Consider the following 27,659-nt stretch of genomic DNA (forward strand, 5'->3'; position numbering starts at 1 on the left):
GTACTGATTTTAGATTATCAGCCATGATCATATTGAATGGCGGTGCTGGTTCGAAGGGCCGAATGGCCTACTCCTGCACATATTTTTCGATGTTTTCTAAGTTTCAATGGGAGCGTTGACACCAGATGGATGTTTCCTTAGTTACACCCTGGTGATAGGGGGTGCTGCACTCTGTATTTCCAGGGCACACGTGTAATCTGTATTTAGACACTGCTTGTTCCACAGCGGACAAACAGCAACTTGTACAGTGACAGTGCTCAGGCCAAGCATCTTGGGCGGAAATGAACAGAAACAACTCGTCCTATTGCCTCTTGTCTGAGATGGGCCAGGGGCCAGGGGGTTGCGGGGATCAGGCGGGCGGCAGAGGGGGAGCGGGACAGCGGCAGGCTGCCGTCGCTGGTGGTGGGGGCTTGGAGCCGGCGGCAGTGCCCCGGTCGCGGTGTCTGCGGGCGGTCTGCGTGCTCAACGAGACGGCCAAGCCCCAGAGCACAGAGTGGGGTGCACTGCAGTGCCTGGAGCGGGCATGTCGGAACCAGGACACCGAGCTCACCATCCTCCCCTTCGGCCAACTCGACTTCGGGGAGACGCCGGTCCTCGACTCCTTTTACCATGCAGGTTGGTGGGGAAAAGTTGCTTCAGCCAAAAAAAATACATTGGCTATTATTCCCTTCGCGGCGTTAATAATTTATTTTCATATTGGAACTTGTGCGCATTCTTGTAATAAAGCATCCTCGTGAATAACTTAAATATTGGAACATAATTATCTTTTTAATGTAATTCACTTTTTCACCGTAGAACTATCAATTTTGTTATATAACTTTTACATAATTTTATTAAGCCTTTCTATGAGAAATATGGTTGGATTTTCAGTGGATATTGAGTGGGTATACCGTTAAGAGCAGGTGGTATAACTGGGAATGCATTGTTGTGTGGTCACTGATGTTAATTGTTTGCCATTGAAGCTCTCCACAATTCACATGTGTTACTAAACGGCAATGTGGAGAATAATAACGTGAAAGGGTCTCAACCCGAAACGTCACCCATTCCTTCTCTCAAGAGATGCCGCCCGTCCTGTTGAGTTACTCCAGCATTTTGTGTCTATCTATCGTGCTGACGTTACCTTGGCGACTGTTTGAGATATCGCTATGGAGAAACTTTTTTTCCCCCAGGATGGAAATGTCAAAGACTAGAGGGCATGACTTCAAAAGTTGTAGATGTAACCCTTTCCCACACACAGACCAGACTTTGAGCACTTTGCATGGGAGGCCACCAACAACTTATAAGTTTAGTTTAGAGAGACAGCATGGAAACAGCCTCACCAAGTTCATGCCCACCAATGATCATCCGTCCACACTAGTTCTGCTATCCCTCTTTCTCATCCACTCCCCACATATTTGGGGCAATTTTACGGATGCCAATTAAACTACAAACCCACACGTCTTTGGAATGTGGGTGGAAACCGGAGAATGCCTACAGTCATAGGGAGAACGTACAAACTCCACAATGACAGCACCGGTGGTTAGGATCGCACCCGAGTCACTGGCATTGTAAGGCAGCGGTTCTACCAGCTGAGCCACTGTGCCGCTCCAGTCAGGATGCTAGCTATGCCTGGGAATGGAGAAAGAGGAGGTTGAATGGGGTACATTAAATGGAGTTTACTACACATCTGGTGACAGTATTATCAGCAGCTTCTTAAGGGCCTGTCCAAATTGGCCGTCATTTGAGTAAATGCTGGATTACTGTTGTTAAGTGGTGATAGGCATGAACGCTGATCATGGTGAGAAGTCTGGCATGTGAACTTGTCCTTTGTGAGTCATTTTAATCTAGATGACTGGGCACATAAAACATAATCTGGTGCTTTTCTTTTGACCAATATGGCAAATAGGTTGGCATGGTCAAAGCCTGTGCTGTATGATTCCATATGGCATTGGTTCATCAGTGTTGGGCCAATGACTGTACCATTGCCAGAGACTTTAGGGATGACGGAGGGTGATATGATTAACACAGGCTATTGCAGTGAGGACATTTCAGTGGTTGAAATATACTGTTGTGGTGGACAAGAGTGAGCAGGACTTCAGAAAGAGTGCAGCAACTACAGTATCTCTGAGGTTCAGGAGCTGGATGGCCTGAACCAGGCTTGGGTTGAAATGGATGCCTCAAGGGTAGATTATGTTGCCATGTGGAGTCTCAAGTATGCGTGATTTTTACTCAGTTTTGGAATTACTAATACTGGCTCAGCGAAGTTATGCCACCAAAAATAGAATGCCTCATTAGTAATTTTCATTGAGTTATGGAAGAGGAGGTAAAACTTTCTCAGAGTAATATTGATTTTCATTCATTGTGGTAAATTTCAAAAGTCTATCGACGTATTTGTTTCTGTTTAAAACAGCACGAGCCGCATAAACATTTTCCAATTAAAAAAAATAATTTAATTATACCTGAGGCCTGTTCTACATTAGAACACTGGGAACCATCATTTTGTTTTTTCAATGCATGAAGGCAGGGAGTGCAGGAGACTGGGGGAGGGGTGATCATATAGAGGTGTATAACATCATGACGGGAATAGATGAGGTGAATACGCTGTATTTTACCTACATTTGGGGAACCACGAACAAGAGGACATAAGTTTAAGGTGAGAGAAATAAAGTTATAGTAGGACTTGGGGGACAACATTTTCGCTCAGAGCGTGGTGGGTATGTGGAATGAGCTGATGGGATATAGTTGAGGCAGGTACCATAACAACATGTAAAAGATACTTGCACAAGTACATGTGATAAAAATATAAGAAAAGCTTACAGCTTATATTTAGTCTCAAATCAGGCTTTTCTCCAATAGATTAATACAGAAAGGCAAGTGTAGGTTTGCCTCAGGTTGCTGTGTATTGAGATAATGAATGACTAACATTTGTCTACCATATGACGAGAGAAGAAGCTAGATTGATCTCACTAAGGGGCAATGACAAATGGCTGATGTCTTTGATATGTAAAATGCCTTGCACCAAATGTCCGATGTCTGTGAGGGGGGAAGTGACGAGAGAGGAAACTAAATTGATCTAAGGGGTATTAACAAATGACCAATGTCTTTAATATGTAAGATATCTTGTGCCATGTGACAAAATGCCTTTGATGTGATGCATTCTGTAGAAACCTTTATTTCCTGCACCTCTGACCATGACTAATGTTTGTGGAATGTGCTAAGGTGACAAAAAAAACACTATATAATATGATGTAATTCTGTTGTTCGAAGAAGTGGACTGAGGACAGTGAAGTGTCTGTAATGCTCACTTGACTGGAGTACCTTACCACTGCTGTCGGCCTATAATAAGTCAAGTCAAGTCAAGTTTATTCGTCACATACACATACGAGATGTGCAGTGAAATGAAAAGTGGCAATGCTCGCGGACTTTGTGCAAAAAGACAAACAAACAAACAACCAAACAAACTATAAACACAATCATAAACACACACATATTCTTTTACATATTAAATATTGGAAGGAAAAACGTTCAGTAAAGTTAGTCCCTGGTGAGATTTACAGTCCGAATGGCCTCTGGGAAGAAACTCCTTCTCAACCTCTCCATTCTCACAGCATGGCAACGGAGGCGTTTGCCTGACCGTAGCAGCTGGAATAGTCCGTTGCATGGGTGGAAGGGGTCTCCTATGATTTTATTGGCTCTGGAGTTGCACCTCCTGATGTATAGTTCCTGCAGGGGGGCGAGTGAAGTTCCCACAGTGCGTTCGGCCGAATGCACTACTCTCTGCAGAGCCTTCTTGTCCTGGGCAGAGCAATTCCCAAGCCAGATGGTAATATTTCCGGACAAGATGCTTTCCACAGCCGCTGCGTAGAAGCACTGGAGGATCCTCGGAGACACTCTGAATTTCCTCAATTGCATGAGGTGGTAAAGGCGCTGCCTTGCCTTACTCACGAGTGCTGCGGCGTGTGATACCCATGTCATATCCTCAGAGATGTGGACTTCCAGATATTTAAAACAGCTCACCCTATCCACAGGATCCCCATTTATCCTCAATGGTGTGTACGTCCTCGGATGATGTGCCCTCCTAAAGTCCACGATCAGCTCCTTCGTTTTTTTGATGTTCAAGAGGAGGCTGTTATCCTGGCACCAGAGTGCTGCTAAATCAGCCACCTCCTCCCGGTAGGCCTTCTCATCGTTGTCTGAGATCAGGCCCACCACCACAGTGTCATCAGCAAACTTAATTATTGAGTTGGAGCTGAACCTAGCCACACAGTCATGTGTGTACAGGGAGTACAATAGGGGGCTGAGGACACAACCCTGGGGCGATCCTGTGCTCAGGGTGAGGGACTTCGATGTATTCCCTCCCATCTTGACTACCTGGGGCCTGGCGGTAAGAAAGTCCAGGACTTGAGTACTCGCCCCGAAATGCCATCGGATAAAAAGTGAAGTTTTGAACTGGTCTACCAAAACGTTTGTGGGTTGTCTGTTTATTAAGGAGCTATCCTGTTTGATTGTTATAAAAGTAACTTTTTCACATGGATAGGAAAGGTTTTGAGGGATATGGGCCAAACATGGGAAAATGGGACTAGCTTAGACAGGGCATTTTGATTGCTAAGGATGAGTGGTGCCAAGGGGCCTGTTTCTTTGCTTGATGGGTCTCTGACGCCATGTCTCTTGGTGCATTGCAGGTCAATGCTCCAATGCAAGAATGTGATTATTTTGGTTCATGGGGCTTGCTGCAGTAATAGCAAGACTCGGGTCCAATTTTGGGCGGGCAGGCAGCATCTCTATGAATGGTTGAGGGAGAGGCCAGAGGCAGGAGCGAGTCAGGCAGTCCGGTGATTGAAGCTGATGTTATGGAATTCACAATCATTGTTGGGTCTCACTCGTGTGTGAATTTGTTTTGCTGTGTGTCCAAAATGGCTGCCAGTTTTGTGTTTCAAACAATATGTTTGAGAAACATTTTGGGAGATTTTGCGCAGTAGGGCATTTGATAAAATAACCTCAGACTGGATTCTCCTTAATGTGAGTTCTGCATTATCCGAGGAAAGAGAAGACAATTAATGAATTGACCTCTTGTTAGGAATATGTAGGGAATAAAATAGATTAAGATAGGATTAGTGTAAGTGGGTGCTTGACAATCAGAGTAGACCCCGAGGGTGAATGGCCTGTGTCTGTGCTATTTCCCCGTAACTAAAATGAAAACATGCTGGTAACTTGGAAGGAACAAACATAAATCAATTCATTTTACTTAAAGCATGAAACTTTTTTTATTACATTGTCACAACTCTAAAACTCATCCATTGAAATTGTATAGGACCCTTGACCATCAATCAATATGTTTGTCACTTATCACTTATCTGCAGTGATCAGTTGATCTCTTGGAGATGAGGATTAGTCTGTTATTAATTGAAGTGGTTAAAGGAAAGGTCAGGGGTGAACCTTGGCATGCTGGGTTATTACTTGAGTTATTCCTATAATGCATCAGCAACTGTACATGGAAACATATTAATAGAACTGTTAGAATAAATACACTCATCTAATTTTGCAGTTTGGCCAGTCCTGATGATAACAAGCACAATGTTAAAGATGGAAGCAGATCCAATGCTTAAGAAGTGATCTTCATGAATAAAGTGTGTGCTCAATATTGAGAACTTCTCTTCCTAGGCTACTTCTGATGTATTTTAGCTGCCACTTGATCCACTTCCACATGGATGTCAGGGTGTACTACAAGGATGGTTGTTGCGGTGAATGGCTGGCAATTACAAATCCTCCACCAATAATCAACAAAAAACATGTCTAAAGTGAAATTATAGACAATCATGCAGATCCTCATCCTACAATGTTAAGGATTTGATGGTGTGACCTTTCAAAAGCTGATCAAGTGTTAAACTCCTGCACATTGCTGTCTGGAGTTTTTTTTAATAAATATTTTTTTTATTAGAAGCAATTGTACAAGGATAAGATGATCGGCATAACTCTTATACAATTATTGTACAGCTTCATTTTTAACCTTATAACCTAAATTTAAAAAAAAAAGAAAAAAAGGAAAACAAAGAAAGAAGAAGGAAAAGAATGAAGAAAAAAGAAATAAAATACAAAAGTGCAGGAAAAAGACGCCTAAGCTACCAAAGCAGTGCAGAAGAAAAGAAAAGAAAAGATGGAGATATACCTTCCCCCCGCCCAGTATCATTTTGGTGCATCTGACTGAAGCTGGCATAACTTACCTTAAGTTTGCCTCTTATTTATTTACTACTGTAATTGCAAATAATATCTTGTGCCAAACTTTAGTAACTGGCTCTTTTGGAATTGCAGGGACAGCAGAGTTGCATTACATATCTGCTTTGGGTATGATCATTATATTGGCCCATTACATTAGGTGGCATGGAGGTGCAATGGTAGAGTTGCTGCCTTACAGCACCAGAGACCTCAGTCCTGACTATGGGTGCTGTCTGTACAGAATTTGTACGCTCTCCTCATGACCGCGTAGGTTTTCACCGGCTGCTCCAGTTTCTTTCCACATTTCAAAGACGTACAGGTCTGTAAGTTGATGGACTTTGGTAAAGATGGTAAATTCTCCCTAGTGTGTAGGAGAGTGTTTGTGTATGGGGATTGCTGGTCAGTGCGGACTCGGTGGGCCAAAGGACTTTTTCCCACGTTGTATCTTTAAACTAAACTAACTTAAAATGCACTTGAAACAGCATTGGTGAAGTTGGGCTGCAAGATTTCACCAGGAGGATCTGCAGATTGCATTGTACCATTGTTAGGTAATTAATTTAAGGAAAAGGACACAGAGTTGGGACAAGGAGATGATTTTCTACTTGCCAGGTAAATCAAGACTCCGTCAACCATAACTTGGGTGAAGGGTATGGAAGTTTACTTCAAGGAGTCACTGTGTTAAATTGGATAGCTCCAAAAATAAAAAAGGACATAGAGATATTAATAGGCCTGACTGTTGCTATTGATGCAAGCAAAGTGCCAACTTTTCTCTGCCATTGTGCCAAGAGTAGTAAATGAGACCGTGCAGGCGAACATTAACCTCCCTAATCACTAAAAATGTTAAAGGTACTGCAATCATTTCTCTTTGCCTATTCCAATAATATGCATTCCTTAAAAAGTTCTGCAGCCGTGTTTATAATTCAGCTGTATTTGGATTTAGTGGCAACATTGAACATTTAATAGAGATATCATGTCCTGCATCTTTAAATAACTTGATTTTAAAATTGCTTACAATGATCTTTAAATAAATTTACTCTGAACCTATCACTGGCTTCGCCGCGGCAATGTGAAACTGTGACAATAAATTAACAATATATGTTTACATGTGGAATTTTCAAAAACATACATTCAGCTATTACAAAAATGTGTCTCTTTGTGAATGCGTGCAAGTCAGCAGAGTCTCATAATTGTGCCACTGGGGTGTGGCCAGTTTGTATGGCAGAGCAAGTTAGCCTGTTTCAACCTTATACCAATTCAGGGCTCGAAATTAATGGTTGCCCGGGTGCCAATGGCCACCTACAGTCCCGTCGGGCAACCTAAAAGCCATGCCATTTTGCCTGGCTTGGCAAGAACTCGGGACACCTGCCGTTCAACTCTGAGCGGGCCCCCCTCTCTATCTCTCTCTCTCTCTCTGTCACTCTCCATCTCCACCCGCCATCCGTATCCATGTCCGGGCCGCCGGTTCTCCGTTCTCCACCCGCTCCTCATCCACCAGCACGGCCGGCTGCCTTTGCACATGCGCACTGCCACGGCCTGTACATCCTCCCCTGCATATGCGCACAACCACGGCCAGCACATTATTGGCCACCCTGCACATGTGCACTGCCACAGCAACTGGTTGGCGCCGGGCACTTTCTCCCTCCCTTTGCCTTGGGGGAGATCTGGCCACCATTGCTGTCCGGTCGCCGCCTTGCCACGACCGCTGAAAACCAACCCAGAATCACTCCCTGGAGCTGGAGTAACTCCCGGGAGTAACTCTTGCTTCTTGGTTTCCTGGTCCTCCAAAAATATTCCAAATGGAATTTAAACTGGAGTGGACTCTCCACCACCAAACTCCAAACTCTGAAAAATAACAGCCTATTGCACTTTATCTGTTTATTTATTGTGTATATATATGGTCTATGGTATATAGACACACTGAACTTTTATCTCCTGTTCTGTATTATGTTTACATTTTCTGTTGTGCTGCACCAAGCAAGAATTTCATTGTCCTATCTGGGACACACGACAATAAAACTCTCTTGACTCTTGACTTGGACTTAAGCAAAAAAGGGTTCTTGGGGAAAAAAGAGCTACCTTAAATTTTGTTACATCTGGTTGGGAAACTATGGCAGGGTGAAGACTATTCCATGCTTTAATTGTGCGGGGGGGGGGGGGATGGAAACTCCATGGAGCAACCAGCATCTCTGGATAGAAGAAATTGGGTGACGTTTCGGGTAGAGATCCATCTTTAGATTTCCTCTGGTTTTAGTGTTTTTAGTTTAATTTAAAGATACAGCGTGGAAACAGGCCCTTCGGCCCACCGGGTCCACGCCGACCACCGATCACCCGTACCCTAGTTCTATCCTGTGTGTGTGTGTGTGTGTGTGTGTGTGTGTGTCACACACACACACAATTTCCCTCCTGGGATTAATAAAGTTCTATCGTATAGTATCGTGTGTGTAGGAAGGAACTGCAGATGCTGGTTTAAACTGAAGATAGACATCTAAAGCTGGAATAACTCAACAGGTCAGACAGAATCTCTGGACAAAAGGAAAATATTATGTTTTGGGTTGGGTCTGAAAAAGGTTCCTGCACACCTTTGGAATGTGGAAGGAAACAAGAGCACCCGGAGAAAACCCATGCGATCAAAGGGAAAAGGAACAAGCTCCATACAGACAGCACCCATATTCAGGATCAATTCTGTGTCTCTGGCACTTTTAGGCAGCAACTTTATGACCAATATACTTTCCCATAGTCTTGAACTGAATTAAAATATACAGTAGCTGTAAAGGGGGACATAGCGTCACTTACAGATTTAAGACTGAAAATTGACGTTTCTTTTTTTTTTAGTAGCCAAAGTTATCAACATATAATTTTTTGTGTGTGTGGAAAACAAAATATAGTGGCACAGCTGGTGGACTTGCTGCTTCACACGCCAGAGATCTGTGTTTGATCCTGTCCTCGGGCACTCTCTGTGTTGAATTTGCACATTCTCCCTGCAAGCGTGTGGGTTTCCTCCCACATCTCAAAGACGCATTGGCTTTGTAGGTTAACTTGTCTCTGTAAAATTGCCCCTAATGGGTAGGGAGTGGGTGAGGAAAGTGGGATAACAGAACTTGTGTGAATGGGTAGACAAATTGCTGGAGAAACTCAGCAGGTGAGGCAGCATCTATGGAGCGAAGGAAATAGGCGACGTTTCGGGTCGAGACCCTTCTTCAGACTGATGTAAGGGCGTGGGAGGGGTGGGAAGAAAAAAAGAAGAGGCGGAGACAGTGGGCTGACGGAGAGCTGGGAAGGGGAGAAGAAAGTAGGGACTACCTGAAATTGGAGAAGTCAATGTTCATACCGCTGGGGTGTAAACTACCCAAGCAAAATATGAGGTGCTGTTCCTCCACTTTGCGGTGGGCCTCATTCTGGCCATGAAGTAGGCACTGGGCAGAAAGGTCGGATTCAGAATGGGAGAGGGAGTTGAGTGCTGAGCCACCGGAGATCAGGTTGGTTAATCCGAACTGAGTGGAGGTGTTGTGCGAAGCGATCGCCAAGCCTGCGCTTGGTCTCACCGAGGTTGATCATACGCTGAATAATCCAACCACATTTTTGTTTGGAAGTGGAAAGAAATAATAGAAATTGCATTCATTGCAACGTGTAAAAAGAGTTGAGATACTTTATAATAATTTTGCTGCATGTCATTGTGGTATATATCATGTCTTGATTGGTGAATATGTTTAGTTGTGACTTTAATTGAAGCAGAAATAATATGTGAATGCTTCATTGAGCATATTTCTGACTGGTAACTATGCACTTCGTCCGAACACATTATCGCACACGTCATGCAAGCCGTCTTAAATGACCACTCAAACTGTCATTTGGCAACCTAAAAAGCTGCCCGGCTGGCAACAGGGAAAAAAAGTTAAGTGAGAGCCCTTCAATGTAAAATGAGAATACAAAAATGTAGGACACAATGGCATTTAATTTCCTGATCCACAACAATGGTGTGTCTTGTATATATTTTTTCCTCTGCCAGGATTACTTTGTTCGATATTGGAAAACCATCCACATTGCTGTTGTCGCTATCTGTTAACTCTTTGTGTTAAAGGTCTCCCCAATACTTTGAACCGGATTGATGCTCCATATTTCCGTCTCTCAACTCTTTGAACTATTGACTCTTGGTCCTTGATAATGGGTTTCACTTTATTTTTTAAGTTAATGTTCAATTGTTTCCAACATCCTGCATGTTTTCCTTTCCTCTTTTGTAATCAACTAACATTAGTAAATTTTCATTACATGAGGTGGAATTTTAGAAAATAAAGATCTTTTAATTTACCTTTTTTCTTTTAACGCTCTGGGGTGGAAATTGTTATGTGCAAGAGATTTCTTAATTGTATGTTTTGGTACTTTCTCCATTGGCATTTTTAAACCCATAAATGTACAACGTCCTAGCAATGTTACTTGATGTTTATTTCTTCTTTTCTATTCTTTAAACTGATTCGACCCGAAACGTTGCCTATTTCCTTCGCTCCATAGATGCTGCCTCACCCGCTGAGTTTCTCCAGCATTTTTGTCTACCTGTTCTCATTTAACAAACTTGCTATTTATGATCTCATAGCCTGTAATAGTTTCATCTGTTTTTGTTTTTAAATAATCTATTTTCCCTTTATCACTCTCTTTCCCTTTAATATGTTTTGCTCTGCAAGTTATTTAAGTAACTCCTAATGTCTTTAAGTTCTTTAAGTAACTCCTAATTTCCTCTGACTCTGCAACTCCTCAGTTCGCTGGATTTACCAGACTTTCATCTCACTATTGCCATAGGTTGCTTAACCATACATGAAGCTTTTGCCTTTCAAGGATAAGTAGTGTTTTTGTATCGATCCTTAAACTTATTCTGAATAGTTTTCTCTCCGAGGTCAAATCCCTCTTCAAAGTCACACTCCCCAAAGGATTTTCCACAGGAGTAAAAAGAACTCCATGTTTTAGGAGCCAGCTGCACTTGTATCCATAAGTGCCTTGTTCCTTCCTTTCCCAAAGGAACAGACCTCCTCCCTTAAGGCCAAACCATTTCCTTTCTCATGGTTAAATGTTGCTGTTGTTTCTCTTTCCAAATTCAATCCATTTCCAAGAAATGGTATTTCTGCTGATTGCCTATTGTAAATATTTAAGAAAACAAACAGCAACAAAAAAAATCACACTTGCATTTGAATTCATGAGAAATGAAGGCTTTCTCATGTGCATGCTGTCCCAAGAGAGATGATGACTAAATAATTTCATATGTTCAGTGCCTGGGTATAACTCAGTTTGCCTAGTGCCATTTTGGCATTGGCTTGCGGTGGTATGTATATCGCCAATAAGATGCACTCCCTTGGTAGATTAAAGGGATGGTATTTTATAATCGTGTATTCCTGGTAAGGGTGATAGAATTGAGTTAAGAGCGTCACAACAATGCATCATTGATCAATTTCCCTCCTGGGATAAACAAAGTTCTGTCGTATTTCACATAGCAGAAGCCGTCGCCTTTTCCCTTGTCTGCAGTCTGTAGACAATAAATGAACAATAAATATTTACTTTCATTTAGAGATACAGTGCAGAAACGGGCCCTTCAGTCCACCAAATCTGCATCGACCAGCAATCCCCGTACACTAGCACTATCCTAGACACAATTTACAAATTTTATCTATGCCAATTAACCTACAAACCTGTACATCTTTGGAATGTGGGAGGAAACTGGGGCACCTGGAGAAAACTCACGCAGTCACGGGGAGAAGGTACAAACTCTGTACAGACAGCACCTGTAGTCAGGGTCAAACCTGAGTCTCTGGCGCTGTAAAGCAGCAACGCTACCACTGCATCTCTGGGATACCCTAAATGGAGAAACCCACGGGTTGTGTGGAAGGGTCAGATGACTCAAGGGTGAGTTATGTTTTGTTGAAACAAAGAACGCAGCAGTCCCTGACTTCCCTTTGAAGCTGTTGCTTTGCTCAGAAATCTTTGCGTTTGTTTTCGTGTGATTGCCAGGCAGGAGGACACAGGTCAATTCTTCTGATGGTGGTATTTGTATGCCTGTGCTGGATTCCTTGCGGAGGTGATTGTGTTTTTAACAGGGTTGTAAAATGGGCAGTTTTGGAACAGTCCCCTGTTATGGCACCACTGCCAGGTATTGAAAACCAAATGGGACGTTTAATGGGCATCTCATCCACTCCTACCCCTTTGTGTGAAAATTGTACCTTTATATGAGGAAATGTGCCACAAGCTCTTGGCATGGATCAGACCCAAAATAATATAGTTTGGAAGGTATCAGATGTCCCTGAAACACTGAATAAACTAGTCGTCTCGACAGGAATTAGGAACGTCATTTGAAAGTTTTCCTCTGTTGTTTGGGTCTGTTCCCCAATACTACTTTGCATCCTATTCCACTAACAGGGAAAGACATAAGGTGCTGGAGTAAAGGGGCTGTCCCACTTGGGCGACCTAATTGGCGAGTTTAAGGGGCTGTCCCACTTGGACGACCTAATCCGCGAGTTCTGGCGAGTTTGCCCTCAACTCATACTCACAGCATGGTCGACACGAGGTCGTAGGAGGTCTTTGTAGCTCTCCTTCATGCTCGACAGTAGTCCCCGTGTACTCGAGGCCTCAGCTAGGTCACGCCGTATTTTTCAACATGTTGAAAAATGCTCGTGTCAAAAAAGGTCGCCATGGAAAAAATCGATACTGTTTTTACTTGTAGGAGTGTCGTAGTAGGCCGTAGTAGGTTGGCATGTTAGTAGTAAGTAATCGAGGGTAGTCGAAGGTAGTCGTAGATAGTCTTCATCATAGTCGAAGGGAGGTTGAAGGTGATCGAAGGAGGTCATCTTCATTCTGCACTATTCGGTGTCCAATTTTCCCGAAGTTAGTCGTAGCTAGTCGTAGCTAGTGTTCAACAGTCAAAGGAGGTCGAAGGAGGTCTTCTACATAGTTGAAGGAGGTCTTCAACATGACATGTTTTCAAACTCTCCTAAACTCTTAACTCAGCTGGTCAGGCAGCATTTTTGATGGACAGGTGACCTTTTGGTTCAGGACCCTTCGTTAGACTGACTCTAAAATGATCCAGAACATTACCTATTCATGTTCCACAGAGATGCTGCCTCACCTGTTGAGTCACTCCAGCTTTTTTATAACCCAGCAGCTGCAGATAATGTTTCCACTAACAGGGAGGTAGATCTTGCAATATTGCTATCTCATAAAGAGGCCATCCAGCACCTTGAGATCGTGATGATGCATTGCTTCAGTCCACTTTGCTCTATTGCCCCCTCACTTCATTTACCGTTGGAAGTGCTCTACCTAAATAGAGGGAAGGCATCAGGGCCGGATATACCTATAAACTAGACAAGCTTAAGCTTAGGGCCTCGAGGTCTAGGGAGCCTCCGGCCAAGGCAGGCCACCTACCGTTCAACTCTGGGCGGGGCCCCCCACTCTATCTCTCTCTCTCCATCTCCCCCCGCTATCCGTGTCCGGGCCGCCGGGCTCCACTCGCTCCTCATCTGCCGGCACGTCCTCCCCCCTGCACATGCGCACAACCACGGCCTGCACAACATCGGCCGCCCTGCGCATGCGTACTGCTACGGCAACTGGTCGGCGCTGGGCACTTTCTCCCTCGCTTTGAATTGTGGGAGATTTGGCCGCCATGGCTGTCCGGTCGCTGCCCCGCCGCCAGCGCTGAAAACCAACGCGGAGGGGGCCTCACAAGTGGAACAGCTTAGGGCCTCTCTTCATCTAAATCCGGCCCTGGAATTAAATATGTGCCCGAAGTGCAGTCCATTGTAAATGTCATAACTGAAGTTGGCCTGAAGCTTCAGTGTGTGGCTTGTGAAATCCTGCAGATTGAATGTCTACTGTGCTGGAGTGAAAGCATAGAGATTCAATGTGAAAAAGCTACCAGGAGACATAGGAAAATCTTAGTAAATGTGGAATTATTTGTCTGGCAAATCTTTGAGCTAAAGACAGACACAAAAAGCTGGAGCAACTCAATGGGCCAGGCAGCATCTCTGGATAAAAAGAATAGGTGACATTCCTGGTCAAGACCCATCTTCAGACTGAGAGTCAGAGGAAAGGGGAACTGGAGATATAAACGGTACTTAGGACAAATGAATAGAAGATATGCAAAAAGCAATGATAGTCAAGGAGACGTGGCGAGCCAAATTTGATGTCATTTGGAACGACGCGGGAATGCAACAAACAAAGGCTTATTTCCACTGTAGGCCAATCAGTAGTCCCAAAGCCGTTCTTTATTTGTCTTGTACGGAAAGAGTTTTGTCCATCCTGATTGATCACTTTGCCTGTTCGCATTCAAAACATTTCTGTCAGTTTAGAGTACTTCTTCCTCTTTTGGAATCATTGCACGGGCTCCCAGTACACCTTGGAATCAGCGTAAGAAACTCGTTCTGGGTGTTAATGAGTTCAACCCTTGAGATTTTAATGGTATTGGTCTATGGGTCTTTTGTCTGAACTCTAGATTTAGGTTGCATCTGTACTGTGACTAAATTGCCAAAGCACAACATGACCGTCACAGCAGTACTACTCTTCTGGCTTAGAAGTGTGATTCTTGCTTAGAAGTGTGATTCATTCAAAGAATGAAGAGGGTGTCTAAGGATAAGGGATGCAGTTTGGGAAGACAAATTCTATTAGAACATGTAAAGTAAATGGGAGGGATCTTTGGAGTATTAATGTATGGAGGAACCTTGATGTGCAAATCCATAGCTCATTGAAAGTGATACTGGTGAATTGATAAGTTAAGAAGGCATTTGGTGCATGGGCCTTCATAGGCCATGGCATTGAGTAGGAGGATTGGGATGTCATGTTGCAGCCGTCCGAAATATTGGTCAGATTGGAGTTGGAGTATTGCAGACAGTTCTGATTGCCTCACTGCAGGAAGGATGTGGTGTCAATAGAGAGAGGAGATTCACCAGAATGTTACCTGGAATGGAGAGTTGTAGTTATAAGGAGAGATTGGATAGATCGTGTTTATTACTGGAACATAGGAGACCGTGTGGTGATCATATAGAGGTTTATAAAATTATGAGATGTGTAGTTAGGATAGAATCTTTACCCTGTGGCAGAGAGTCTAGAGTCTGTTTACTAAAAGGCACAGGTTTAAGGTGAGACGGGAGAAATTTAAAGCAGATTGGAGAATTATATTTTTCACATTGACATTGGTGGTTAAATGGAAGGAGCTGCCAGAGGATATGGTAAAGGTCGATAGAATTACAATATTTAGGTATTTGGACAAGTACTTGGATAGGAAAGGCATAAGGCATGCAACAGGGATTGGCATTATTAGGCAACACTGTTGACAGGGACAAGTTGGGCCATGAATGTCTGAATTGGTGTTGTGTGTTTCCCTCAGATCCTGGGTTTGAATCTTGAATGAAGCCCTTGGCTTTCTCTGCTTGAGGCAGATTAGCCATGACTGTTTGGCCGGATACTTGCGCTCACTCTGCCAAGGCCATCTAACTGTTTTGATTCCTCTTCCGATTCCATGAATGACATTTTCTGTCATTGACCTCCTCCATTGCCAGAGTGAGACCACATGCAGATTGGTAGAACTCCACCTCGTATTCCAATAGGGTAGCTTACAACCCAATGATATGAACACTGAATTCTATGATTTTAAGTAATACCCCCCACCCCTCCCCATCTCTTCTGCCCTCCTTCACATCCCAGTTTGCACACATTTCTCCCACCACTAGTCACCTGCTATTTCCCCTCCTCTGCATGCTCATGTCCTATCCCCAAATCTTGTGTTTCCCTTTGATCCTTCCTCCTGTCTCCTTCCACCCACACACTTCATTCGAGCTTTACGTTTCACTCCTCCTCCTCTTCCCTTATCTGTCATCCTTTTGTCTCCTTCTCCTGGACAGAGTGGATGTGAAGAGCATGTGGGAGAGTCTAGGACCAGAGGGCACAGCCTCAGAATAAAAGGACGTACCTTTAGAAAGAAGATAAGGAGGAATTTCTTTAGTCAGAGGGTGGTGATTCTGTGGAATTAATTGCCATAGACGGATGTAGAGGTCAAGCCATTGGGTATTTTTAAGGCCGACATTGACAGATTCTCGATTAGTAAGGATATCAAGGATTATAGGGAAAAGGCAGGAGAATGGGGTTGAGAGGGAAAGAAAGATCAGCTATAATTGAATGGTGGAGTAGACTCGATGGACTGAATGGCTTAATTCCGCTCCTATGACATATGAATGTCTGAACTTATTGAACTGTCAGTCAGATCTTCTTTTACAGACATTGCGGTGGTGGACATGACTGATGTTTTCAGACAACCAACACTCTTCTATCATCTGAGCATACGAGAGAGCTTCAGTATGACAAACAACATCGTTCTCTACCACAACACTGACCTGAAAGGTGCCCAGTCACTTAAGGTTAGTTAATTCACAGTTACTGTTGCAATCTGTCAGTTTCACCAAGATGTAGTAAAACGTGTCAGCTGACAGTCCCTGGAGAATATGCCTTCATCTGATGTGCTATTTCAAATTAACTGCCTCTCGTGGAGTTGTTTCTGCTTTGGCAATTCCACTTCAAAGTACAGTGTTATATAGAGAGTAAGGATTTGGCCTTTGAGACAGCTGGAATGTTGCCATTGGCCGTTGCACTAGCTGCAACTGTGAGCTGAAATTGGCACCAGTAACTTGGGACCACATATTTATCATTCACTCTCTACTCAATGTAGTGCTGCGGTATTTGCCTCCAAGTCAAGTCAAGTCAAGTCAAGTTTATTCGTCACATAGACATACGAGATGTGCAGTGAAATGAAAGGTGGCAATGCTCGCGGACTTTGTGCAAAAAAAGTCCAGTCACAGGAATTGGGTGAAACACTCGGCAGATCAGTGGAAAGAGAAACAGAGTTCATGTTTCGGGTCAGAGACTGTGCACCAGAACTGGAAAAGAGGGATTGTCTTTGAATTGAACTGCCTTCAGAAATAGTGCTATTAAGTGCAGCACAGTAGTGCAGCTGGTAGAGCTACTGTCTAACTGCACCAGACACCTAGGTTTGATCCTAACCTCTGATGCTATTTGCAGGGAGTTTGCATGTTCTTGTTGTGACCAAATGAGTTTCCTCTGGGTGCTCAGTTTCCTCCCACTTCCCACAGCCCTGTAGGTTATAGGCTAATTGGCCACTGTAAATGGCCCCTAACGTGTAGAAAGTGGATGGGGAAAGTGGGATGACATAGAATGATGGAAAATGGGTAATCAATGGTTGGTATAGACCTGGTGAGCCGAAGGGCCTGTTTCCATGCTGTATCTTTTTTAAAAAAGTATTTGACTTGATCTCGCTTCATCACTGATGGTCCTTTTTGTCCCATCCATTTCCCCTGCCACCCTCTCCGTGACTTTAAAATGGCCTTGTTTTGAATATTTTTTCCCCAGTTCTGGTGCACGGTCTCTGACCTGAAACATGAACTTTGTTTCACTCTTCACTGACATGCTGAGTGTTTCAGCCAGTTTGTGTTTTTATTTTCTCTCTGATGCGGGAGCTTCGATCGCCGGCTGCAGGAGCTTCGATCGCCCTGTCTCACTGCGGATGGTTCGACTGTCCCGACCGTGGGAGAAAATGAGGGAAGAAGACTAGACTTTATTGTCCTCCATCACAGTGCGGAATGTGGGGAATGTGGGGAATCCGCTGTGGTGGATGTTTATGTTAACTTTTATGTTGTTGTGTGTTTTGTTGCTTTTTTAAAAATATCGCTGTATGGTAATACGAATTTCACTGTACCTTAGTGGTACACATGACAATAAAAGACCTTTGAAACCTTTAAATTGCCCTGTGTGAAGATTTCTTGGGCTATACCTGTCACTCACAATGCACCGACTTAAAACCCCTTAAAGTGGCCCTCAAAGCAAGGTATTATGAGTTTTGTAAAAGAAGGAACTGCAGATGCTAGCTTATATCGAAGTTGTGAGTCGGAACCCTTCTTCATACCGTCTATTGAGAATATTGTGACTTTTTTTTTGTGTTGACTTTAATGTACATTTTCTTCCTTAGGCTACAAGTGGCAGTTATCACTTTATCCCCTACGTGACAACCACAAATGATGACTTCCTGTGCTGTGAAAATGATGTTCAACGAAGAGCCTCTGAGTACTTGCAGCCAAACTGGGACAACCTTCTGGGACCCTTCTGCCAGCCATTAGTGGAGAAACTGATCAGTCTTCTGAAAGATATTGACATTACCACAAGGTAGCAGTTTGCAAATGATTAGAGATGCTTAATGGAAATTAATGATTTGGAAACTGAAGGTCTTGTTAAGGCAGCACAGTGGCACAGCCTCTAGAGTTGCTGTCTCTCAGCGTCAGAGACCCATGTTCGATCCTGTCCTTGAGTGCCGTCTGTGTGGAGTTTGCATGTTCTTCCTGTGACCACGTAGGTTTCTGTCGGGTGCTCCCGTTTCTTCCCAGGTCCCAAAGATGTGCGAGTTTGTAGGTTAATCGGTCTCTGCAAATTGCCCCGAGTGTAGAGGGAATGGTTGTGAAGTAGTAGTAGTGTGAATGGGTAATTGATGGTCAGCATGGACTCGGTGGGCTGAAGGACCATTTCCCATACTATATCAATCAATCAATCAGTTTGGTGTAAATTCTCAGTGTTTTTATTATTATGACAATGTTGATCTAAACTAAAAAAAAAAAAGCCTAATAAAGTCTTAAGTAAATCTCAGTTTGCTTTGCTGACAATGAATATTCATAAAGATTTCATAAAGTGCATATGAGTGTTTGGGCTCTGTTTTAAAGTGGCTGGAGCTTCGATTTACATTTTAGAATTTTCTGTGACGCTTCTCAAAATATTGCTCAACTTCAACATTGACGATTCTCTGATCCACACATAATGCATCGTCGCACATATCATTCTTTCTTTGCATTTACTCATTTAAATTAGTGACTTTAGACTTTCGAGATATAGCACGGAAACAGGTTCTTCAGCCCACCGAGTCCATGCTGACAAGCAACCAACCCGTACTCGAGCACTATCCTACACACTGGGGTTAATTTACAATTTACAGAAGCCAAATTAACTTACAAACCTGTCCGTCTTTTGAGTGTGGGAGGAAACCGGAGCATTCGGAGAAAACCTACATGGTCACAGGGAGAATGTACAAACTCCGTACAGACAGCACCCATAGTCAGGATCGAACCTGAGTCTCTGGTGCTGTAAGGCAGCAACCCTACCGCTGTGCCACTATGCCGCCCCTATGACCAGTTCATCACTGCTATTAATTCACTGATGATATTGGGAAGCTTTTTCAATTGCTTGCTGCCATGGGTTAAGAGTTCCTTCATTCAGTGCAACACCTTGGTCACTACAAGCAGTACTTTGTTTTCTAAAACCTTGTGTGGGCCTGACAGGATTTGTTTTGGGCTCTTCATTCTGTGCACAGACACAGGCAACTAGACTCACTGAGTGAGGTCAAATGGGCTGCAGTGTGTAATTTGATATTGGTTAAACATTCATTCGCCGATGGTATTCTTAAAAAAAATAAAACACGAAGTACTGCAAAGTAAACTTCAAATGGCCCCAAATGTATTAGGCACAGAACCAATGAACTCAAACCATTCATCTTCTTTCGCAGGCCCAGTTGGTTCTGCAATTCCTCTTCTCTCCCTCACCCTCCCTCTCCCTAACAAACTATCTACTCAGGACCTTGACTTGATCATGTCCCTTATTGCTTGGTACTGACCTTTCACTGCCCTGACCTCTGATGCCCTGGCGCTTGGCCCTCCAACTCTTCCATCATCTTGGGGCTGACTCTCTCTACCGGTCAGTCTGAGCCACACTCAGTTGACAGCAAGCTGCCTTCCCAACTCCTGCCCGCATCATCTCTGCACAAATTATGCCCTCAAAAAATCCTGGAAAAGAGGACCAAAAGGCTTGATTTGCAAGGAGAGACTGGATAGGTTGGAGGCTCTCTCCCCTCGACTCATCAGAGATGTAGGGGTGACCTTGTTGAGTTTTGTAAAATCACGAGGTGCGTAGATAAGGTGAATGATCACAGTCTATTTCCTAGGATAGGGGAGTCTGAAACTAGGGAGCACAGGTTTAAGGTGAGACAGGAAATGTTAAAAAGGGAACATGAGGGAAGGTGAGTATCTGGAACAAGCTACCACAGGAAGCTGTAGCAGCGAGTATTGTATCTGTTATTGCCGATTGTCCACGAAAACAGAGTAAGGGATTTACTCCAACCATTCAGTGAAATAATGAGTTGTTTCAAGTTCTATTGAATAGCTAACAATGTATTTTTATTGCTGCAGGCCAAAAATACTAAAGACTGTTTGTTATATTGTTTAATAGAGTGGCATTACACAATTGTCAATCAAAGCAATTGCCTGTCAATATCAGTGACTTCCCGCAATATAACTCGTAGCCTGTGTTCTTAAAGAGACAATGGTGTCTGATTACAGTGGGGATACTCCATCCGCTATAATTGAAATCTGTTATAACGAGGGTAGATTGTAGTTACAACGTTTAAAAGGCATGTAGACTACTACGACAATAGGAAAGGTTTACAGGAATAGGTGCCAAATACAGGAAAATGGGATTAGCTCAGGGAGGCATCTTGGTCAGCATGGAGATATAGCTCTATGACTTTCAAAGATCAGCAGGTTGGGCCTGTGCTCATGACTTTTAATGGAATGAGAGATGATCTTGAATTGTGCAGGATTCTGAGAAAGATTAACGAGGTAGATGCTAGAGGATGTTTTCCTTTTGGGGGGAATCTGGAAGTGAGGGCTTAATTTCACAATAAGAAGTCATAATTATAAGTAGAGATGAAGAACATCATCTTTCATTGAGTTGCATAATTTTGGAATTCTCTGCTCACAGAGTTATGAAGGTGGAGTCATTGAACATATTCAAAGCTGACGTTAGGCAGACTGTTGGTATGTAGGGGGTTCAAGGCTTGTAGGAAGTGGGCAGGGAAGTGGTGCTGAGATTACAAGAACAATCAGGTCATGCATCCACTCAATGGTAGAACATGCTGAAGGGGCCATTTGGCCAAGTCCTTTTCCTATTCCATATAACCATATAACAATTACAGCACGGAAACAGGCCATCTCGGCCCTTCTAGTCCGTGCCGAACACGTATTCTCCCCTAGTCCCATCTACCTGCACTCAGACCATAACCCTCCATTCCTTTCCCGTCCATATAACTATCCAATTTATTTTTAAATGATAAAATCGAACCTACCTCCACCACCTTCACTGGAAGCTCATTCCACACAGCTACCACTCTCGGAGTAAAGAAGTTCCCCCTCATGTTACCCCTAAACTTCTGTCCCTTAATTCTCAAGTCATGTCCTCTTGTTTGAATCTTCCCTACTCTCTGGGAAAAGCTTATCCACGTCAACTCTGTCTATCCCTCTCATCATTTTAAAGACCTCTATCAAGTCCCCCCTTAACCTTCTGCGCTCCAAAGAATAAAGACCTAACTTGTTTAACCTTTCTCTGTAACTTAGTTGCTGAAACCCAGGCAACATTCTAGTAAATCTCCTCTGTACTCTCTCTATTTTGTTGACATCCTTCCTATAATTAGGCGACCAAAATTGTACACCATACTCCAGAATTGGCCTCACCAATGCCTTGTACAATTTTAACATTACATCCCGACTTCTATACTCAATGCTCTGATTTATAAATACTCTATGCTCTGATTCCTTATTGTGTATGTAAAGACAGTTTGGCCTATTGGGCCTGTACTGCTTTTGAGATCATCTGTAACACAGCAGAACTTGTTGGAGAGATTGCTGGGGATTTATATCACACAACCCTCCAGGACTCTTCCTGCACAATCGAATATTACTGCACAAAACTGGCCCAGGTCCTGTTCACTGCACTATTTAACATGCTGTTCGTAGTACAGAAATTTGGGGCCATAGATTTTAGGTTTACTATTGTCACGTGTGCCAAGTTACACTGAAAAGCTTTGTTTTGCATGCTGTCCACTCAAAGTCAGATAATACTATACCTAAATACAGTCAGGTCAAACTCAAGTACCACAGGTGGAGTGAAGGGTGAAATACAGAGTGCAGAATATAATTCTCAGCATTATAGCACAACAGTTCCAGAGACCACGTCCAATGGTATATCACTTGCTTAACTTGGGAAAATGTACCAAATATTCACGGTTTGTTAGTGATATTTACAATTTCCACCTGATACCACACTTTCTATCATTGCTGTTTACTGCCACCATACACATCTGATGAGCAATCACTGATCTGTCCACAGCACGTATTTGAAGGATACTCTGCTGAGTGACATTAGAAAAGCACGAGAGAAGTACCAAGGGGAAGAGTTGGCCAAGCAGCTATCTGCCATAAAGTTGCGTATGGAAAGCACGGAGGTCATTACACCTGACGTTATCACAAACCTCCTTTTCTCTTACAGAGATATCCAGGTAATATTTTTTTTTAATGGAAAACATGCCCAACAGATTATACATGCCAGACGATATTGGGATGTTATTGTCTATCTTCACAAGAACTATATTTTTAATTTTAGAAGTTATCAGGTTGAATTTGTACAGCTTTAATCTAATTTTGTTTTGACGGAGTGCTTCGCTTCACTGACAGGATTATGATGGCATGGTGAAGTTGGTGGAAACACTGAAGGAGCTGCCGACCTGTGACCTGACTGAACAGCACAGCATCGGCTTTCATTATGCCTTTGCACTGAACAGGTACTGTCACTGCTGTTTAGTCACAGCTGGGGTAGAAGGCATGGGTGCGGGTGCTTGGGGTGACCACGGGTGAACATCTGGGAAGATCGGCGGGGAGGCTGGCTGGACTATGGTACCTTCCTCAACTTTGGTGCCACTGTAGGGTTATGTTGTGTCGTGGACTTCTGTGTTTATGCTTTTTTTAAATATGTTTTATTTATTTATTTATTTATTATTTATTTTTATGTTACTTGACTGTAAAGAAAATCCATTTTGTTGTCTCTCATGAGATAATGACAATAAATTGAATACAATACAATACAATACAATGGGCTCTGGACTGAAAGGCTTATTTCTGCGCTGTATCTCTGTGGAGGGCTGTGGAGGCCAAGTCAGTGGATATTTTTAAGGCAGAGATAGACATGTTCTTGATTAAAACAGGTGTCAACGGTTATGGGGTGAAGGCAGGAAAATGGGATTGGATATTGAATGGCGGAGTAAACTCGATGGACCGAATAGCCTAATTCTTCTCCTATAACTTGTGAATTTGTAATCTGCAGCCTTCCCCCTTCAATTGATTCATGGAATTAGTTGCAAGATACAGCATAGAAACAGGCCCTTTAGCTCACCAAGTCGCCATCAGGGCAGCACAGTGTCGCAGTGGTAGAGTTGCTGCCTTACAGCACCTGAGACCCGGGTTCAATCCTGAGTATGGGTGCTGTCAGTACGGAGTTTGTACGTTCTCCCTGCGACCACGTGGATTTTCTCCGGGTGCTCTGGTTTCCTCCCACACTCCATAGGTGTACAGGTTTGTAGATTATTTGGCTTCTGTAAATTGTCCCTAGTGTGTAGGTTACTGCTGATGTACGGGATGATCGCTGGTCGGCGCAGACTCGGTGGGCCGAAGGGCCTGTTTCTACGATGTCTATCTAAAATAAAGTTTAATGTACAGTTTAACCCTTTAAAGTGCAGTGGTTTTTTGGTGGGTCTCTGGTCAGTTCAAGGGAGAGGTTGAGTAGACTGGGACTCTATTCCTTGGAGTACTGGAGGATTAGAGGTGATCTTTTAGAGGTGTATAAAATCATGAGTGGACTAGATCAGGTAAATGCAGTCTCTTGCCCAGAGGAGGGAAATCGAGGTCCAGGTGATTGGCCAGATTGCACTTTTCCATGCAGATGATAACTGTAAGACCCGTTGCACTTGTGTCATTTAAGTAAAGCAGAGTGGAGTAGTTCAGACAGAAGCCTGGCACGCTGTGCATGCTTTCGCTCTCACACCCGTACTGAGCTGGTAACTTGGAGTCACTCTATATACTCGTGACACTTCTAGCATTTCCATGTAACGCCTCTGCTTGTGGAACAAATTGGCAGCTGACTGGAGAAAGCAGCACTATGCACAGGCATGTCTTATCGAATGTTAAACCCTTGTAGCGCAAGAGGAGCCAACTGCCAGAACCATTGCTCCAAGTGCAGTAGATGTGGAGCATCACTCACTCCATCCCCAAACACTGTTCCCACTCGGTGGATGTCCAAGCACTTTAGAAGTAAAATTTGAAGTAATTTTGTTTTGCCAGCATATGACAAAATTTGCATCACTGACAACTGCACAAAGAAAAAGGGCAATGTACCTCGAGCAATCTGGCACTGGGAGGGGAAAGGACAGTGTAGCCCATGCACGCTCACACCAAGCGATAGACTTTGTATCTTGCACTGAGAGAATGCAGAGTGGACAGTATACCCCGTGTTCTCTGACACTGGGGGTAGAGGGCAGTATAACCCATGCACGCTGACACCACACAGCGCACATCACACTATAAGAATAAGGAATGGACAATAACCATATAACCATATAACAATTACAGCACGGAAACAGGCCATCTCGACCCTTCTAGTCCGTGCCGAACACATAATCTCCCCTAGTCCCATATACCTGCGCTCAGACCATAACCCTCCATTCCTTTCCCATCCATATAACTATCCAATTTATTTTTAAATGATAAAAACGAACCTGCCTCCACCACCTTCACTGGAAGCTCATTCCACACAGCTACCACTCTCTGAGTAAAGAAGTTCCCCCTCATGTTACCCCTAAACTTCAGTCCCTTAATTCTCAAGTCATGTCCCCTTGTTTGAATCTTCCCTACTCTCAGTGGGAAAAGCTTTTCCACGTCAACTCTGTCTATCCCTCTCATCATTTTAAAAACCTCTATCAAGTCCCCCCTTAACCTTCTGCGCTCCAAAGAATAAAGCCCTAACTTGCAGCAGGACACATCTCACCAGGACACATCTCCCCTCATGATGGGCTTGCCTGTGGATTTCTGGCCAAACCCAAGATTAAGGCACCTTAATAATTAATTTGCCCATGCAGAAAATGAACCCCTAAATTGTTAACTTCCAAGGGGGCTGCTCTGTCAGCGCAAGTGCTACAGTAGACATCTAGAGACCTTGTACCTGTTAATAAGCGGGTGGTGGGATTATTGGGCAACTTCTGCAGCAGAAATACAAGACGCACAAGAGGTCCTGCCTGATTTTAGCAGCAGGATTGTTTTATGAATTTTTGTATATGTCTCCTTGCAGCAGCCAGCCAGGTAATGTTTCTGGCTGATTGCTGGTTTGGGATCAGGGGGATGTGGTAGTCTTGTGGAGCCAACTACAGTAAGACATTGGGATATCATAGAGGTAGATAGTGGAGGAGGAGTCAGGTTCAGGGCTATGGGGGGGGGGGGGGGGGGGGGTTGTTGTAGATAAGGAATGGATATAGGAGGTAATTGCATCAGATATTGGAGGTGCTACCATTGTCAGGGTTATACTTCCAGTGTCCGAGTCGAGTCAACAGTGTTTAATTGTCTCAGGTTGTCAGCAGTGGAAGGACAGGAGTCATTAGGTCATAAGGGATAGTAGTAGAATTAGGCCATTTGGCCCATCAAGTCTACTCCGCCATTCAATCATGGCTGATCTATCTCTCCCTCCTAACTCCATTCTCCTGCCTTCTCCCCATAACCTCTGACACCCGCAGAGTTAAATTCTGTGGCTGTAAATGGTTTGTAAACTCTCCTCCCGTACCTTCGGGAAGCATCATAATGTTCTATGCTCAGCTTGGGAAGTGGGACGATATGGCCTTGGTGGACAGGTTGGTGGTGATGAGCGGCACCAGTGGCACGGTTGTGGTGTCGATGGAGGCTGCTGCCGGAGGCCTTGCAGCTGCTGCGCGTGTGGGTAGCTCGGGCACAGCCTACAGCAGTTGCATGGAGCAGCAGTGATTGGAGTTGGCAACATTGTGCTGGGCCATGCTGCCATCTCCTGATTCCACCAGGACACCTTCCCTTGAGGAAATAAGAAAATTGCAGATCTCCTCAGACCAAGATCACAGGTTACAGTGACCTGAGGCTTGGAAGTTGTAAGATGATGCTGGATAGTGCAACTCTGCATGCTGTTCCTGAAGAGGGTCTACTTGCAATCGGTTCGCTCTTTTACTTGTCTATGTTTGCACTCATATATGGTATTTCTGGGACGAAGAGGTTGACTGATAAGGAAAGGTTGAGCAGGCTGGCCCTATGTTCATTGCAGTTGAGAAGAATGAGAGAAGATCTTTAGTGTAATGTGTAAGATTTTGAGAGGGTTCATAAGATTGATACTGAGAGGGCATTTGGCTCAGGTGGAGTGGTGGGAGGTGCAAAGATCTGGAACTGGGGGCATAGTTTCAGAGTAGTTGAAGTTGGAGATAACGAATTTCTTCTCAGAAAATGTTTAATTTCGTTCATCGATAAATTTTGCAGAGATTTGAAAAGGGCGGCACGGTGGCGTAGTGCCATAGACCCATGCATGATGCCGACTATCGGTGCTGTCTGTACGGAGTTTGTTCGTTCTCTCTGTGATCGCGTGGGTTTTCTCTATGATTTTCGGTTTCCTCCCACACTCCAAAGACGTACAGGGTTGTAGGTTAATTGGCTTGGTATAAGTGTAAATTGTCCCTAGTGTGTGTTGGATAATGTTAATGTGAGGGGATCACTGGTCAGTGCGGGCTCGGTGGGCCGAAGGGCCTGTTTCCGCGCTGTATCTCTAAAACTAAATTTAAAAAATTATTTATTACAAAGATAAATTGATTTTAATGTAAAGTAACTTTATTGGACAAGTATTTTTGCTTTGTGTTTTCTCTTGTAAAGACGTACACAGGAGCTCTAGAACAATGTAAATAAACTGTGACGTTTCTGGTTGACTGAACTAAAAGCGTCAGTGAATTTATTGTCTGATCTGTCAATTGTGTTATTTTCATTGACATGTTTATCTCGGTTGAAAGCGAGGTGTTGCATTATGGTAGGACAAACCAGGGCAGGACTCGCACATATACATGGTACGTTCCTGGGGAGTGTGTAGAACAAAGATGCCTATCTGTACAGGTACAAAGTTCGATAAAAGCGGTGACACAGGCAGAGAGTAGTGATGAATGCATTTGGCACACTTGCCTCCTTTGATATTGAATAACGGAAATTGGATGTTATATTCCATACTGGACATTGGTAAGGCCACATTTGGAGTGCTGTGTATTTGATCATGGCCATTCAAGTTTTTCCTCTCAACCCCATTCCCCTGCCTTCTCCCCATAACTTTTCATGCCCATTCTAATCAAGAACCTATCAATCTCCGTTTTAAAATTACCCAAATGCCTTGGCCTCCACGACAGTCTGTGGCAGTGAATACCACTAAAGACATTCCTGCTCATCTCCATTCTAAAGGCACATCCTTTTATTCTGAGGCCATGCCCTTTGGTTCTGGAATCTCCCATTACTGGAAACATCCTCTCC

At 43.7% G+C, this 27,659-nt stretch overlaps 1 protein-coding gene across 1 annotated transcript in view; it reads left to right on the forward strand.

Moving 5' to 3' along the window:
* Positions 1 to 281: 281 nt before the first annotated feature.
* The window catches only part of map3k15 (mitogen-activated protein kinase kinase kinase 15), a 101,874-nt gene continuing 74,496 nt past the window's right edge, over positions 282 to 27,659 (forward strand). Inside the window, exons 1-5 of the mRNA XM_033033502.1 lie at positions 282 to 615; positions 16,435 to 16,574; positions 18,197 to 18,390; positions 22,429 to 22,597; positions 22,773 to 22,879. Coding sequence (XP_032889393.1) covers positions 282 to 615; positions 16,435 to 16,574; positions 18,197 to 18,390; positions 22,429 to 22,597; positions 22,773 to 22,879 — 944 coding nt within the window. The remainder of the gene's footprint in view (positions 616 to 16,434; positions 16,575 to 18,196; positions 18,391 to 22,428; positions 22,598 to 22,772; positions 22,880 to 27,659) is intronic.

Source organism: Amblyraja radiata, chromosome 14 (genome assembly GCF_010909765.2).
Source record: "Amblyraja radiata isolate CabotCenter1 chromosome 14, sAmbRad1.1.pri, whole genome shotgun sequence".
NCBI lineage: Eukaryota > Metazoa > Chordata > Chondrichthyes > Rajiformes > Rajidae > Amblyraja > Amblyraja radiata.